At 40.5% G+C, this 16,979-nt stretch overlaps 1 protein-coding gene across 2 annotated transcripts in view; it reads right to left on the reverse strand.

Moving 5' to 3' along the window:
* The window catches only part of aatf (apoptosis antagonizing transcription factor), a 98,034-nt gene that overhangs the window by 78,836 nt on the left and 2,219 nt on the right, over nt 1–16,979 (reverse strand). For both annotated transcript variants that reach the window (XR_005944277.1, XM_041198150.1), the window contains exons 2-4: nt 7,265–7,447; nt 5,690–6,034; nt 2,004–2,141 (exon numbers count right to left, since the gene is read on the reverse strand). Coding sequence is in view for 1 of the 2 variants with exons in the window: in XM_041198150.1 (XP_041054084.1) it covers nt 2,004–2,141; nt 5,690–6,034; nt 7,265–7,447 (666 nt within the window). In the remaining variant the exon portion in view is untranslated. The remainder of the gene's footprint in view (nt 1–2,003; nt 2,142–5,689; nt 6,035–7,264; nt 7,448–16,979) is intronic.

Here is a 16,979-nt window from a genome sequence, read left to right on the forward strand (position 1 = left end):
CTCCCTGGATTATGTATATGCGAAATGAAGCAAAGGACTATGGGAGTGATTTGCAAACTATTTTCCAACGTAACCCCATTTTAACTCACCACCACCTTCTCAAGGGCTATTAGGGATGGGCAACAAAGGCTAGTCTTGCCAGCAATGCCCACATCCTACGAACGTATATACACAAAAAAAAATTCATGAAAACTAGCATGGCCTCAGACTCAAACAAAACAACAATAAAGCAGTATAGTAACATTTGGTATATTATGTTTATATATCATTGATCAACATATCATAATACATCATATAAATGAAAACCTGTGTTTTTAAAGTACTTTGTAAAAATATTATTTTATGTACTCATGCAGGTTTCAGCCAAACTCTCCATACTCCATGGTGACTGAAGACCCAGTGAAGCCTCCCATACCCTGCTTCCCAAACTGCCTCTCCACACACAGTCACGCCCATCCCACATCCCCTCACTCACGCCTTCCCTCCCACCCACTCCACTCACTCATTTCCCCCTACCTGGATTTCTCCACCTTGCTTGGATGTGGGGCAGCTGGGGTGGAAAAGCAGTTATAATGATATTTGATAAAAGACATAAAAGGAAAATATTTTGTAAATTAGACTCCAAATCCTAAACCTTAATAAAACATTGATTGATGCGGGAGAGAAGTGGTTGTCAGGGCCCAAATCTCAGGACCCAGGCTTTAGCTCTGCGCACCCCCATCCCTCATGGATCCCCAAAACCCAGGCCTCAGACCTGCTCTGCACTGTCCCCAAATTCTAGCCCCACTTCCCCTCCCTGTCCATCAGCAGTGACGCCCGCAGCAGAGTTAGCGCCAGGAAGATGGCTCAAGGCAAGAAGGCATTCTACAGGTTGCACACAGCAGCAGTACCTACTGGGAGGGGGAGGGGGGGGGGGGGGGGATGGCCTCTGCACCTCCCAATCGCAGAAAGCTGGTCTTAATTGGTGGTGGATTAAAGAGAGAGCTGAGTGATGGCTTCCCTGGAGGTCAGGAAAACATTTAAAAGGGCGGAATTTCATGATCCAAAAATCAGAATCAAACTTCTCACCCCTGTAATCGTGGCTCAATGATGCCAGGATGGCACAATGGATCAAATAGAAGAGGCAGGGTCCAAGAAATACTACAGCCAGTGCAGGGATTGAACCTGAGCCTTCAGCGTTATTAAGCACCATGCTCTAACCAACAGAGCTTGCAGGTCCTGCCACCTGATCTGCTGACCAATCTGTAGTTAGTGGGAATGTCACCTTTTCTTGAATAAGGGTATCATATTTGTCACTCTCCGATCCTGTCACCTCACCCATATCTAAAGAAGATTGGATGACTATGGCAAATGTTTCCACTATCCCCATTCCCTTTAGCAATTTGGAATGCAAGCCATCTGGACCTTGATTTTATTTTATTTGCAAAATCAATTATTTGCTTCTAACCCAGATTAACCAAAACCACTAATATCTGCAATTATTTCAATTTGATTTTTTTTTTTACAACTTTACACTGAGTACCTTACTAAAAGAACAATCTATTTTCTTTCACCTTTATTGGGTGGCATTAGGTTTCCAGGTTGTCTTTTCAGCTGGGGTAGATGTGTGACGTGATGAGGACAATATAAAATAATAGATGTGAAATCATAAAATATACCTTAAACCAGAACAAACCTCAGTTGTAACATCAGAATTGATGAGTGGAAGAGTTGCCATTCTATAAAGAGATGCAATGCTGCAAAACTTCAAAGACCACAGTGAATCAACGACAAGCAGCAGAAGAAAAGAAGATGCAGTGCAAGTAATAAATTCGAGCCTGGTTGTGGATTTTGACTGAAAAGTCTGTAGGGGGAACCTAAACATTAATCTGGCTATTTTAGGAACTAGTAAATTCCCACAGTCAGAAACAGAATCAATATCAACAAGTAATGAAAATCTCTGCCTGGAAGTCATCAAACATGAGCGTGATTATCAACATAAAACATGCAACTAAACAACTTACTGTCCTTCAATGCAGTTGCAAATTCTGGTCCACCTTCCTTTTTGAAAGTAGGAAAGGAGTCTGGCTGTGGAAGCTGATTGGCAGTCAGAAGAGCTTTCTGTAGTCGGATTCGTCCTTCAAGTATTTGATCCCATAATGCTTTAAAACAGTGGATGCAGATTATTTTAGTTCATCCTACTTTAGTCTGGTTGCCTTGTCAATATTTAAGCAATAAATGGGAGCATACAAAGCTAATCAGCTATTATTGGGGAAAAAAGATTAAATGATGAGACAATTGTCTTCAATTATAAACTGCAGTACGCCTGCAAGTTATTGTAACCTAATTTATTTTGCGTTTTACACTGCCTAGCAAGGTTAGAGGTAACTTTATTAACACGGTCTATAAATCTGCTACTACTTTACACTCTACTGTCTCAGGCTGCATTCTTTCTCCCGGTCTAAATTGGAGTGTTTCAGCACAACTAATTGTAACTTGCGCGAGGCACCCAATTGTTTAGCTAGGAAGGAATTGGCTTAATTCCCTGGCCCAAGACGAGTTACCTGAATCATCATCAGCAAGCCCAGCAAAATGGGCTACCATCTGGGGAATTAATGTTGACAGTAATTAGAAATCTATCTCAATGCAGTGTCTTCTATGGGGAATTTGGGACCTGTGTGAACAGGGTAAACAACTGTGTATCTCCTTAACCTATCAGATTGAAGGATTTTAATGGAAGCACAGAGGCTAAACCAGGAAGTCTCTGAATATTTAGTCTGATGTAAAATTATGTACAGAGGGCAAAGTAGAGAGAGGGAAAGAAAGACGGGATTAAGAGGAATAGATAAAATCAGATGATTTTGCATTAGTGATACATACATGCACTGACAAAGATTTTAATACATTAATATCCAGTGGTACTGCTCATGTTCAATTGTGGGATATGTTATTTTATAAGCTCGAAAAATTAGAGTATCTAAAACAATGTTATTTCTCTACTAAGGTTGATGTGTCTATTTAAGGTGACAAAGCACAATTACCGTTACGTGAACATGGTGAGAGTTTGTACAAAATATTTTGGCTCTGGTATTTTGCATTCTTGAAGAATTTCTAGGCTTTTTTTTTTAAAATAGAGGGCTACACAGAAATTCAGCTATAAACAGTAAATGTTATAGGCAGCATATATTGGATATACTGGGCCGGATTTTCACTACCAAGGCAGGTAGCTCGAGTTGGGAAATTTCCCAACACGCCAGATCCTTCTCGGTTTAAAGGGCCCCGTTAGAGCACATTTTCGCTCCAGGAATGCGAGGCAGGATCGAGTCAGGCCTGCCAAACCCAAAAGAAGATCCCAGACAGCCAAGGGGGCAGGTGAATGCTGACGCAGGTTGGTTAGACAGTCCGCCTCAGATCTCTGGGGCTTTGTCCCATTTATTTTAGGAACTGTTGGGCCCTCTAGCCCTCAATCCTTGCACCCCTCCATGCCAACTCATAAACCTCACTCACCCCAGCCTCTCCCCATACCTCCTCTTACACCCCCATGCCACCTCCATAGCTACTCACCCGGTATCCACCATGAGCAGGCCTCAGCAGCCAGGTGGAGATTTAAAAAAAAACTTCAAATACAGCTTTCACTCGTATACATTTGATTGTAAAAAAAACTCATTCATGAAACCATTCAAATCTTTAAAATCTCAAGTGGTTAATCTCATTAAAAAAAAACAAACTTCTATTCAAGCCCCATAAAGAAAGCTAATCCTTTAATAGCCCTTTAAACTGTCAATCAAACTGTGAACCCAATTTCTTGCTGATATAACTGTAGCTTTTGAAACTCAGCCAAGCATTCATAATGACATAATAATAGCCCTTGGGTAAACATCAACAAAGACCTCCATTGAAACTGTGCAACCAGATATTAGCTTTTCTTTGAACCTACGTCAGATGGCCTGTCAATCAAAACAGTCTAGCAGGTTTTTTAAAACTCTCACTGACAGCTTTAGGTTAATTTGCCATGTTTAAAGAGCAGAGAATTTAAAGTACTTCCAGATCATGACACTTAGACTCTATTTCCCCTTCAAGGACGTTTATACCTAATCCATAAATTTGTGACTTCCACACTGCAGGTTAAAACCTTTGCAAAAGCCAAAGTGGGGTCTGCTTGAACTCAGCACTAAGTTCAAATGGCCCTGCTGAGATTGTTTCCCTCCTGTATGAATCCCGCCCTGTCCCCTTCAACCTGCTGGTATAAATTGGATCTGTCTACGGGTGTAGGTGTGTGCTCCATTAAGAACGATAAATCTATTTACTATTAAGCAACCATTGGGTTTATAGAAGTCAACTTAAATGTGTTTCATGTTAAGTAAATGCTGAGTAAGTTCATTAATTGACAGACTGCAGAAATCCTGTCTCTAGAATTTGGCATTTCTGCAGTGTTCTTTATTCTTCTTTTTAAACTTCAGAGAGGGAGAGAAAGAAGCTGCTACAAACTGCAGGGGAAAAGGCTATTCTCTGTTGGTCATCAAGCAGAATGAGGGTGGGGGCAAGTTCTCTGGTTGAAGAGATGGGGCTAGTAGAAATTTAAGGCCATTGGAAGATTCACCCTGGTACGGGGATTCTCAAAAGACCAATAGAAACAACTTGTGACGGACACTGGACATTCTGACTGAGTGAAGCAGACAGAAGCAAGCCTATTGGAAGCTTGGAGTAACTTTGAACTGGTTCCTGTAAAGAACACAATTCTCCAGAATGTGTGGTGTAACACAGATGCAGCAGGGGGGGGGTTTCGGTCACCTTAGGGAGTTGAGGGAGGGTATCTTTTCTGCAATTTAGTGTATTAGTTGCCTAAAAGTAAAGTTTAGGCAATATTGCTTTTACTGTGCTTGTTACAGTAAAGCTCTTAGAACATGAAATTTTGTGATCCTTTGAGTCAGTCCCTAGGAATTCATAGTTCTAGGTCTCTACGAGGGTCATAATGACCATCTTCAGGAGTTTAGAATAATTTTGTGTTCATAGTCTGCAACAAACAGTTATGCCTTTTTGATTCTGCTAAAGGCAATCCTTGTTAAAAGTAGAAATACTGCCTCAACTAAAAGAAAGCTAACTTGTCACAACAGGAATTACTGCCAGGCTCAATTCAAGCCGCCAGGATTTCCTGCAACATTTTGATAGTGTACAAACTGCACCAGGAATATAAGGCCACAAATTGTATGTTTTTGGTGGTGCTGGGTGAGAGGAAGAGGTGATGGGAAGACAAATATAAAGTTATGAATCAACAGAACAGCTTTCATCAGGTGCACTTGTGTTTAAAAAAAAAACTCAAGTCTCTCTTCATGGGCTAGAAAGCTACTAAAAACATCCACCCCACCCCTGGAAGCTTGCATCCTGAATATGTCCCTCTCATAACACCATTAACACTTTGAAGGATCCTTAAAGAATATTATTCTTAATTAAGATTAGCAGAATCAATCCTGCCCAGCAGAAAAAACCTCCCTTCAACTAATCATATAATAACATTGATTATGAAAAATTGCAGATCAACTCAAACCTGTGCTACCAGGTGGAGGATGTGGCAAGTAGTGAATAGCGAAAATGTAACAGATCAAAAAAAAAGGAAAATTACTTTTTTTTTAAACATAAAACATATTTCCTAAAGTAATCATAAGACCACAATAACCACATTGTCAGCAGTACTAAGGAAACATTAATGTACCTATTTGGTTTTTTACTGATTGCCCCTTCTCCACCTCTTCAGCCACTTTTTCCTTGGAGAACTTCATTACTGTGACATTCCCTTTTTCCATATCTTCATGATTTCTATCATCATCTTGATCTTCCTCCTCCTCATCTTCATCTTCATCTTCCAATTCACTGCTATCATCACTTTCCCCAATATCATCCATGCCTTCTGTGAATTTCTCAAAATCCTTGATTTTTTGGAAGTCAAAATTACATCTTTTCATTGTATTACACAAAGGCTCTACATTGGTCTCCTCTTCCTCGTTGTCTTCATCGTTTTCAGTGCTTTCCAAGTCATCAACTGTTTCTTCCTCTTCATCTAATAATTATGAACCCAAAACAGTAAAAATTTTAAACTGGTTTCATAAGATTTCATGCTTTTGCCTGCTTGCTTAGAAAATATTTTACATAACTCAAACATCCTTTAAATGTGTACATAAAATGTATATGTAAAATAATTCATAATTCCCCATCTAAATGTTTATACCACGTGACCTTCTTTAAATTTCCTTCATTTTTAAGACTTTGTTAAAACTGTAGATGAAATAACAATCCTCAAGACCTTAGGCTGGCAGCGCTCACACAAATTAATTTTTCATCAGCTATACAAATTGAAACCATATAATTAGCCAGGTGGTCCAATTTGGTAGGAACATTGTTGCTAAGTTAAGTTGCTATGAGGTATTTGCAAATTTTACATGAAGGGAACTCGGGGTCACTTACACGTCAAATGTTTAAAGCAAACAGTGTGAACATTGATAAATAGCTATATGAACTGCACAGTATGCAAGGTAGAATTCAAGGAGATTCAATGCCTACTCTTGAAATAGTTTTTTTTTATTATTTCCATGAACAAGATGCACTGGACAACTTCCAAAAGGCAAAGTCATGATCTGTGCAGCCTTGTGACCAGCAAATATTTAATAAAAATTCACAGGGACAGCACATAGTCACCTCTATTTAAAGTGACTTAAAGTGGCTAAGTAGAGAATTCCAAGGTATTTGAGACCTACAACCATTACAATAATTTCTATTTAATTAAATGTCAGCTGCCTGCTTTGGCAATGAATTCTACTCCCATTACAGGTTATATTTAAAGCTCAAACTACACTCAGTTACCACGTTCCATGTAAATTGCATAACTTTTATTTTTGCATAATCCAAACATAGCCCATTAAAATTATAAAAAACATTTTGGAAATCAATCCTCAGTAGCTAAAAATAAATGGAAATGTGCAAAGAAAAGGTTACTGAATATTTCCTCTGAATTCCTAATAACAGAGGAACATTACCATATTTTTGATAACTTATTTCTATTTTCAAACTATAAGACTTTTTTGTAAAGTTTTTGTTCTCTCATTTTAAAGTTAGAAAATGGAGAAAGGCATAACCATGTGACAACAAAATATCAATTATCTACCCATAAGCATGCAGTAATATAAAGTATATGAACTTTACAGCTATTACTCGAGGTGGATCTGAAACCAAAAGGTACATGGTGTTATTAGGACTGCTTGAAACTATGAAAATGTTGAGGCATATCACCTACCTGAGCAGCCAGACAAAGAATTCTCTCCAGCTTCTTCCCGCAATGCCTTTCGAGAGGTTGTCTGCCCAGCATACCTCTTGTCTGTATCAGACAGCAAAACTGAAGCATGTTTCCGCAGTTTACTGTTAAATGTCCAGTCATCTTCCCCCTCATCAAATCGGTCAATGACTTTGGCAACAGTTGCTGCAAAGCAGAGAAACCTTTAGTCCTGGCATGCATTTGACAACTTCCTTTGTAGTTATAGCTCGAATGCAAACAACTCAATCCACTACGATAAATGCTGTAAGGCTGATTCTTCACAAAATTGTTAGAGATACAATATCCCTTAATTGGCACAGGTGACAGTTAAAATTTACTTTGTGATTTTTGTTTTAAAAAGTTTGCTGCCACCTTGCTAGGACTGATATTTACAGAGTTGGTGGGTTGATTGGGCTGCAGTCTGATTTGCCATCAGTAGCTGCCCATAGGACAAACGCGCTTGTTTCAGCACTCTGTCTGACACTTCAGCCAATTGAAGGGAACAGTTGGTTTAGCACTGCACTAAAATAAACTTTAATGGTACCCTGGACACAATAGTCAATGATATAATATGTCTTTTGTCTCTGAATGAAAATGGTTCTTTCAATGGTTCTACATCTATTTAAAAAAGGGTTTCCGTGAATTGGAATGTGGTGCAATGTAACTAACCTTGTTGCTCACGCTACAGTCAAAGATACACAAACAGCTCATAAAATCTGCAACTCAATCCTTTCCTCACCAATATTTCTTATTTGCTGGACTGACTATGAGAATTACAGCTACCCAAAATTTGTTCAAGTGGGTTTTCTTAGCATTGTTGATTGCTAAATCCCAAATGGAAAGCTCATGATTTTTCAGAACAGGTTGTGACTGGTTGTAGCAGAGCACAATAAGTCCAACCTCAGGCCAGCAATAGTGTGATATGAGAAACCTAATGTTTAGGTGTGTGGAACTCCTGTGAACAGCTCCACCTAGTTCAGAGGTGCAATTTGGCAGAAAGTATAACCATCTGGGGATAATTAACCAGAGTTCAATTTAGGAACTAGGGTTCAAAGTAACAAAATTATATGTGGTAGGAAGTAAGCAATGCATGCAAGACTTTTAAAATATATATAATTTTAATATGCTGAAAATGCTTCCAAACCTAATTTTTCAACATGACATAAGTTAACTGTTATGAAAGCCTATGTAAGGCCCTACTTCATATGATACTTGAGAGCAAAATGCTTATGGCTTTAGTCAATTTTTAATGAATCCCCTTCATTTACAATAACACCCTAGGAACATTAAACATTTCTGTACAGCAGGTATATATGAAGTGGCCAGTACTAAAGCACATTGTATAATAGACCACAGATGTGATAACTGTAAGCCAGTCTCATCTCAATGAAACTAGTACATATAATGTAACTTTACCTCACATTCAGCAATTACATTATTATTGCTGAAAGAAGAGACAAGCTGTCGAAGCTTTTCGTCTTGCAGTCATCAGGAAAGTTCGCAAGAATACCAACTGTGAAGGAACAACAATTTATACTGCACGAGAAGAGAATGCTGATAGGTTGGCAAGTGGATTCTGATTCTGTCCCCTTTGCAGACTGAAGGAGTGCATCCCTGCATTGCACCTTTTTCAACAAGCAAAAACTTGCGAGACAGCCATTCCCTGTGCCCACGGCAATGTCTTGAGCAATCAGTCTGGTTTGAATTTGAACAAAAGCTTGGCAGTTAACTGTTCCTGGTGCATTCTCCATGGCAAAGCCTCTACCAATCAAATGCCAACCAATCAGCACTCTCTTCTCATGCAGTAAAAATTGTTGCATCTTTTACTGTTGGCTTTCTTGCAAACTGCCCTGATGAGTGCAAGATGGAAAGCTTCAACAGCATGTCTGTTTTTTCAGCAAGACTCACATTCTGTACTACCAAATGAATAAAACAATTAGTTGACATTTTCCACAGTACATGATTACAGGTCATCACTAAATTGTGTGCAGCATACTAGTATCAAAATAATCTTTTGATCGAAAAATTTGTAATCTATCAAGTAACATTAAAATTATGAAGCCTTAAGATAATTTGCTTTAAAAATTGAGGCTAGAATAAATTAAAAATGAAAGGTTTGAATAGCTCAAGCAGCAAGAACAAAGTTGAACCAGAAAAGCAGTGAACGCAACAGCAAGGAGCTGCTCATCACATGAACCACCTTCTTCTGATGGTTATTTTGTACTATTTCTGAAGTCACTAAAATGAAGCTGTGGACAAATATTAGACCACAAAATGCACCCTGACTATCCTATCTTACCACCAGGAGAAGTGTGCATATGTATTACCAACGGGAGACAGGTCAAGATGGAGTAACATATGGATAACACTTAATACCAAGCTGTTAAATACGAAAGTGTGAGAAACTGACGAGCACAGGTGAAAATGAGATGCGATTAGGATTAATTTAATACTCAAAAGACTTGTAATTAAATATTCTGTTTATGGAAGAATAAAAATTCCATGTATTACATTCAGCATTATTGTTAGCACGGAGGACACTTTAGTGCCTCCCATCTCTTTATTGAAAGTGCCTTCAAAATCCCTCTAGAGAATTTGGTCCACCATCATGAAAATCACATTAGTGGAAATTACAGTTAGAAATTATGACCTGGCACAGCCCCAATTGTCCTATATTTTCATAATGTATTGAAGTTAGTTTAATTTTAGCTCTGTGGCTCACTGTAACTGTAAATATTGTAAAATAAATGCAAACACGTGGCCTTAATACCAAACAGAAACAGATTTCCCACTTTAACTTCTTTTCAGATCTAATTGGGAAAAGCTTTGATGCACAATGATACTGAAGAGTGCCAGTGATTCACAAAGCTCAGTGTACAAAAAGCTGAAACTCTGACATTTTAAAAAGTTAGTTTTTCAGAACATTGGCTGACACTCCAGTGCAATACTGGAAGAGTGTGACACTGGGTGTTGCTCCTCAATGGGACATTAAACCAAGGTTACATCTGCCCTTTCAAGTGGAAATGAGAGAAGTCCTGGCACTATTTGAAGCAAAGCCAGGAGGTTCTCTCAGCATCCTGCATGATTATTTATTTTCAATCAACACAACTAAAGGCAGTTTAGTTTTTCTCGGTTGCTATTTGTGGGGTCTTATTTTGCGTAAATTTAATGAATGTTTCCCCACACTATAACAATAACTATATTAGAAGTAATTAATAGACTGTGATGCGCTTTGGACATCCCAAGGATGTAAAGGCATTATATAAATGTAACTATTTATTTTCCATTTTTTCAGTGGAATATGGGGAAAAGGCCCAAAGCTGAATCTTATGTGAACAAGAAACCACTGAAATAAAACATTTTTTTCTTTCATGGAATGTGGGTGTCACTTGCTAGGACAGCATTTATTGTCCATCACTAAAAATTGACAGCATGCATCTCCACATTTATAAATATAAAATCAAGAAACTATCTTGTTGAATGTTCATTAAAATAATCTATAATTTCACATTTCTATTAGGTTTTAGCTGCAAATAATTAATTTACAAGTCTAGCATTGGTGCCACAATATAGTCCCAACTTTTGTTCAGAAAACCACACAAGATTAAGTCAACTTCAGGTCTAGTGATGCTGAGAAGCTGGAAGGCCATATGAAGGAAAAATCATTTAATTCTAATTAAAAAGAAAAGAAAGACTTGCATTTATAAGGCACTTTCCATGGCCATCTAATGTCCCAAGCGGCTTTGCTGTCAATGAAGTACTTTCAGGAAGTGCAGTCACTGTTGCAATGTAGGAAACATGGCAGCCAATTTGCACAGCAAACTCTCACAAATAGCAATGTGATAATGATCAGATAGTCTGTTTTTTGTGAAGTTGAGGCCTGGTTGCCAGGGATAAAACCTTGCTCTTCTTCATAATAATGTCAAGGGATCTTCTACATCCAGCCAAGCAGACAAATGGGGCCTCAGTTTAACACCTGAATTGTGAGGATAGGCTAGAGCTTCAAAAGTTGATGGAATTGGCAGATAAGCGGCAGATGAAATGTGAAGTGAGTCATTTTGGTATGAGGAGAGGCAATACAATATAAAAGGGTACAATTCTAAAGTGGGTCCAGGAGCGAAGGGACCAGGGGTATATCTGCAGAAATCATTGAAGGTGGCAGAGCAGGTTGAGCAAGTAGATAATGAAGCATATGAGATCCTGGGCTTTATAAATAGGGGAATAGAGTACAAAAGTAAGGAAGCGGTACAAAAGTAAGGAAGCGGTGATGAAACTGTGCGAAACTGGTTTGGCCTCAACTGGAATAATGTATCCAGTTCTAGGCAACACTCTTTAGGAAAGATGTGAAGACATTAGAAAGAATGCAGAAAAAATTCACGAGAGTAGTTCCAGGAATGAGGAACTTCAGTTGTATGGATGGATTAGAGAAGCTTGGTCGTTCTCCTGGGAGAAGAGAAGGTTGAGAGGAGATTTGATAGAAGCGTTCAGGATTGAGAGGAATCTGGACAGAGTTGATAGGGAAAATCTGTTGCCATGGTGGAAGGATTGAGAACCAGAGAGCACAGATTTAAGGTAATTTGCGTAAGAAGCAATAGCGACATGTGGAAAAACTTTTTCTACACAGTGAGTTGTTAGCATCTGGAATGCACTGCCTAAGAGTGTGCTGGATGCAGATTCAATCAAGGCATTGAAGAGAGAATTGGATTATTATCTGAAAAGGAATAATGTGCAGGGCTGCAGGGAGAAGGCAGGGGAGTGACACAAAGTGAATTGCTCTTTCAGAGAGACAGCACAGACACAATGGGCTGAATGGCCTCTTTCTGTGCTGTACTCATTCTATTACTCTATGACATCATCCAAAAGACAGCACCTTTGATAATGCAGCACTTCCTCAGTACTGCCCAGGTTTTAGTACTCGAGTTGCTAAGTGGGACTTGAACCCAGTCCCTTATGACTCTAAGGTGAGAGTGCTACCCGCTGAGCCACGGATGACACAACTTGTAATTATATAGCAGCATTAATGTAATTAGACGTCCCTAGATACATCACAGCAGAATTACTGAGCCATATATTAGGGCAGCTTGGTGAAAGAAGTAGATTTTAAGGAGGATCTTAAAGGTGGAGACAGAGAAAGAGAGAGGCCCAGAGAGATGTAGAAAGGGAATTCCACAACCTTAAGGCATGATCATTAATGACGAGCAATTAAAATCGGGGATGCTAAGGAGGTCAGAAATAGAGTGCAGATATGTCGGAGGGTTGTGAGGACAGAGGAACCAGTAAATCAGGATAAGAATTAAAGGTTTTTTTGACTGGAAGCCAATGTAGATTAGCTAGCACAGGGGACGATGGGTGAATAGGACTTACAGAGAGTAAGGACACAGGCAACAGAATTTAGGTAACACAAAGGGAAAGGAAATATTTATATAGAATCTCTTGATGTCCCAAAATACTTTCTCACCAATATTTTTATTGGATGTATAGTCAGTGCTGTTACAAATGCAAAAGCAGCAACCAATTTGTGCACAGCAAGGCTCTAGAAGCAGCACTGAGAATAATGACCAATTAACCTGTTTGGTTATGTTGGTTGAAGGGTAAATGTTAGACACAAAGAAAATTCTCATACTGCTCTTTGAAAAACATGATGGGCGTTTTTATATTCACATAAGCTAAGAGACGGTCTTGGTTTAATGTCTAATTCGAAATACTAGTATCGGAGGTGTAGTGGTATTGTCACCAGACTAATAAGCCAACTATCCTGAGTTTTAATTCCACCATGGCGAGATGGTGGAATTTAAATTCAATTGATTAAAAAAAAATTCTGGAATTAAAATTAAATGATGACCATGAAACCATTGTCAATTGCCGTTAAAATCTTCTGGTTCACTTTAGGGAAGGAAATCTGCCATCATGACATCTTCCTACATCAGACTCCAGATTCACAGCAATGTGGTCAACTCTTAAACGCCCTCTGAAGCGGCCCAGCAAGCCACTCAGCTGTATCAAACCGCTACAAAGTCAAGGAGAAATGTAACTGGGTGGACCACTCAGCACTGGAAATGACGATGGCAAACTCAGCCCTGTCGACCCTGCTTCTTCCTAACATCTGGGGCTTGTGCCAAAATTGGGAGAGCTGTCTCACAGGCCAGTCAAGCAACAGCCTGACATTATCTTTAAGGTAGATTCCGTGAGTATAACAATGTTCTAGACACCACCATCACCATCCCTGGATATGTCCTGTCCCACTGGCAGGACAGACCCAGCAGAGGTGGTGGCACAGTAGTATACAGTCAGGAGGGAATTGCCCTGAGAGTCCTCAACATCGAAACCAGACTCCATGAAGTCTCATGGCACCAGGTCAAACACGGGCAAGAAAACCTCCTGCCAATTACCAGTACTGACCCCCTTAGCTGATGAATCGGTGCTCCTCCATGTTGGAGGATGGCAAGGGTGCAGTATGTACTCTGGGTGGGGGACTTCAATGTCCGTCACCAAGTGATTCGGTAGCGCCACTACAGGCCAGGCTGGTAGAGTTCTAAAGGACATAGCTGCTAGACTGGGTCTGCGGCAGGTGGCGAGGGAATCAGCAAGAGGGAAAAACATACTTGACCTCATCCTCACCAACTTGCCTGCTGCAGATGCATCTGTCCACTACAGCATCAGCAGGAATGACTTTGTGGAGACAAAGTCCCGTTTTCGCATTGAGGATACCCTCCATCGTATTGTGTGGCACTACCACCGTGCTAAATGAGATAGATTTCGAACAGATCTAGTAACTCAAGACTGGGCTACCATGAAGCGCTCTGGGCCAACAGCAGCAGCAGAACTGCACTCAACCATAAGCCGTAACCACATGGCCCGGCATATTTCCCACTCTACATTACCATCAAGCCAGCGGATCAACCCTGGTTCAAAGAAGGGTGCAGGAGGGCATGTCAGGCCTGCCATGCACCAGGCATTCCTAAAAATTAGGTGTCTGTCATGAACACTTCAATCACAGAAAATAGTTCATCTTCAAGGAGCAAGGGTATTCTGGAAGAATTTGTGTTTTAAAAGACTGTCCCTTAAAGAGTTAATGCAGGGGTCTGATTGCTATCCTGGAAAAGGCATTTTACAAGAAAGGATAATTAAGCATTAAAAAACTGTAAACTTCTTGACCTTGATGAATTGTGTGCAAAAAAGAGTCACATGGGTATTATGGCTCTGGAAAAAACCATACCTGTAACAGGTATTTTTAAAAAGTGGGTTTTGGTTTTGCTTTGAGAAGAGAAGGGCCAACTGCATGAGAAGGAAGACAGCAGCCTTTTTGCAGTTCAGAGCCAGTCCACAGCCAGAAGTGAATTCAAGCTGCTCCTAAGTTGCTATGTGCTTGGACAGAGCACCTGCGAGTGGTCTCGAGCCCACTTGAAAAGCAGTGCCAGAGTCATTGATTGTTTCGTGGATCAGTGCTGAGACACCAACCATACAACCCGGGCACCATTTCAAGGGCTTCACCATCATCTATCCTTTGCCTTTGAACCACTGACTTTTAACCTTTGGCAGATTCCTCCATTTCTATTTTTTATTTCATCGTGTGCGTGAGAGAAAGAGAGATAAACTTACAGTATCTCAAAAGAGTAATTAATATAAATTTGTACTCAAATACTATATGTTGGTAAGCTTTGGCTTTCTATTTGACAAGACCAGTCTATTATAAAACCAATAAGATTGTTATTTACTGAGAGGAGCCTGGTTAAAGTCCTTTTTATTTTGAATACCAGTAGTGAAGGTAAACAATTGGCTATTTTGGTGAGTAAATTCAACCTTTAAACTAATGGCACGACCTATGAAGTAGTGGGGCTAGATCAAGCGTGCACTCCTCCCATCCCGGTGTCAACCTGGTGAAGATACATCACAGGGCTACTTGCGTGCATAACAGCATGAGTAGCAAGTGATAGAGTGAAGCGATTCCACAACCAACGGATCGGATCTAAGCTTCACAGTCCTGAATGGTGGATGACAATTAAACAACTCACTGGAGGCGGCAACTCCACAAATATCCCCATCCTCAATTATGGGGGAGGCCAGCACATCAGTGCAAAAGATAAGGCTGAAGCATTTGCAACAATCTTCAGCCAAAAATGCTGAGTATTTGATCCTTTTCAGCCTCCTCCTCCGGAGGTCCCCAACATCACAGATGCCAGTTTTAAGCCAATTTAATTCATCCATGTCATATCAAGAAATGGCTGCAGGTACTGGATTCTGCAAAGGCTATGGACCCTGTCAATATTCCAGCAATAGTACTGAAGCCTTGTGCTTCAGAGCTTGCTGTGCCCCCTAGCCAAGTTGGTGCAGTACAGCCAAAACAGTGGCATCTACCCAGGTATGTCTTGTACACAAAAAGCAGCCAATTACCACCACATCAGTCAACTCTCCATCATCATTAAACTAATTGAAGGGATCATTAACAGCGCTATCAAGCAGCATTTGCTTAGCAATAACTTGCTCATTGACACTCAGTTTGGGTTCTGTCAAGGTCAATCAGCTCCTGACCTCATTACAGTCTTGGTTCAAACATGGACAAATGAGCTGAACTCCAGAGGGTGAGGTGAGAGTGACTGGCCTTGACATCAAGGCAGCATTTGACTAAGTATGGCATCAAAGAGCCCTAGCAAAACTGCAGTCAATGGGAATCAGGGGGAAAACTCTACACTGGTTGGAGTCATACCTAGCACAAAGAAAAATGGTTGTGGGTGTTGGAGATCAATCATCCCAGTTCCAGGACATCAATGCAGGAGTTCCTCAGGGTAGTGTCCTCAGCCCAACCATCTTCAGCTGCTTCATCAATAACCTTCCTTCTATCATAAGGTCAGAAGTGGGATGTTCACTGATGATTGCACAATGTTCAGCATCATTCATGACTCCTCAGATACTGAAGCAGTGCATGTCCAAATGCAGCAAGACCTGGGCAATATCCAGGCTTGGGTTGACAAATGGCAAGTAACATTCACACAACACAAGTGCCAAGCAATGATCATCTCCCACAAAAGAAAATCTAACATTCAATGGCATTACCATCGCTGAATCCCCCACTATCAACATCATGGGAGTTACTATTGACCAGAAACTGAACTGGACTAGCCATATAAATACTGTGGCTACAAGAGCAGGTCAGAGGCTAGGAATCCTGTGGCAAATAACTAACCTCCTGACACCCAAAGCCTGTCCACCATTTACAAGGCACAAGTCAGGGGTGTGATGGAATAGACCCCACTTGCCTGGATGAGTACAGCTCCCACAAGACTCAAGGAGTTGACACCATCCAGGACAAATCAGCCTGCTTGATTGGCACCACATCCACAAATATGCACTTCCTCCACCACCGACGCACAGTAACAGCAGTGCGTGCCATCTACAAGATGCACTGCAGGAATTCACCAAAGCTCCATGGACAGCACCTTCCAAACCCATGACCACTACCATCTAGAAGGGCAAGGGCAGCAGATAGATGGGAACACCACCGCCTGGAAGTTCCTCTCCAAGTCACTCACCATCCTTACTTGAAAATATCTCGCCGGTCCTTCACTGTTGCTGGGTCAAAATCCTGGAACTCCCTACCTAACAGCACTGTGGGTGTACCTACACCACGTGGAGTGCAGCAGTTCAAGGAGGCATCTCACCGCCACCATCTTAAAGGCAATTAGGGATTGGCAATAAATTT

This window comes from Carcharodon carcharias, chromosome 10 (genome assembly GCF_017639515.1).
Source record: "Carcharodon carcharias isolate sCarCar2 chromosome 10, sCarCar2.pri, whole genome shotgun sequence".
Lineage (NCBI taxonomy): Eukaryota > Metazoa > Chordata > Chondrichthyes > Lamniformes > Lamnidae > Carcharodon > Carcharodon carcharias.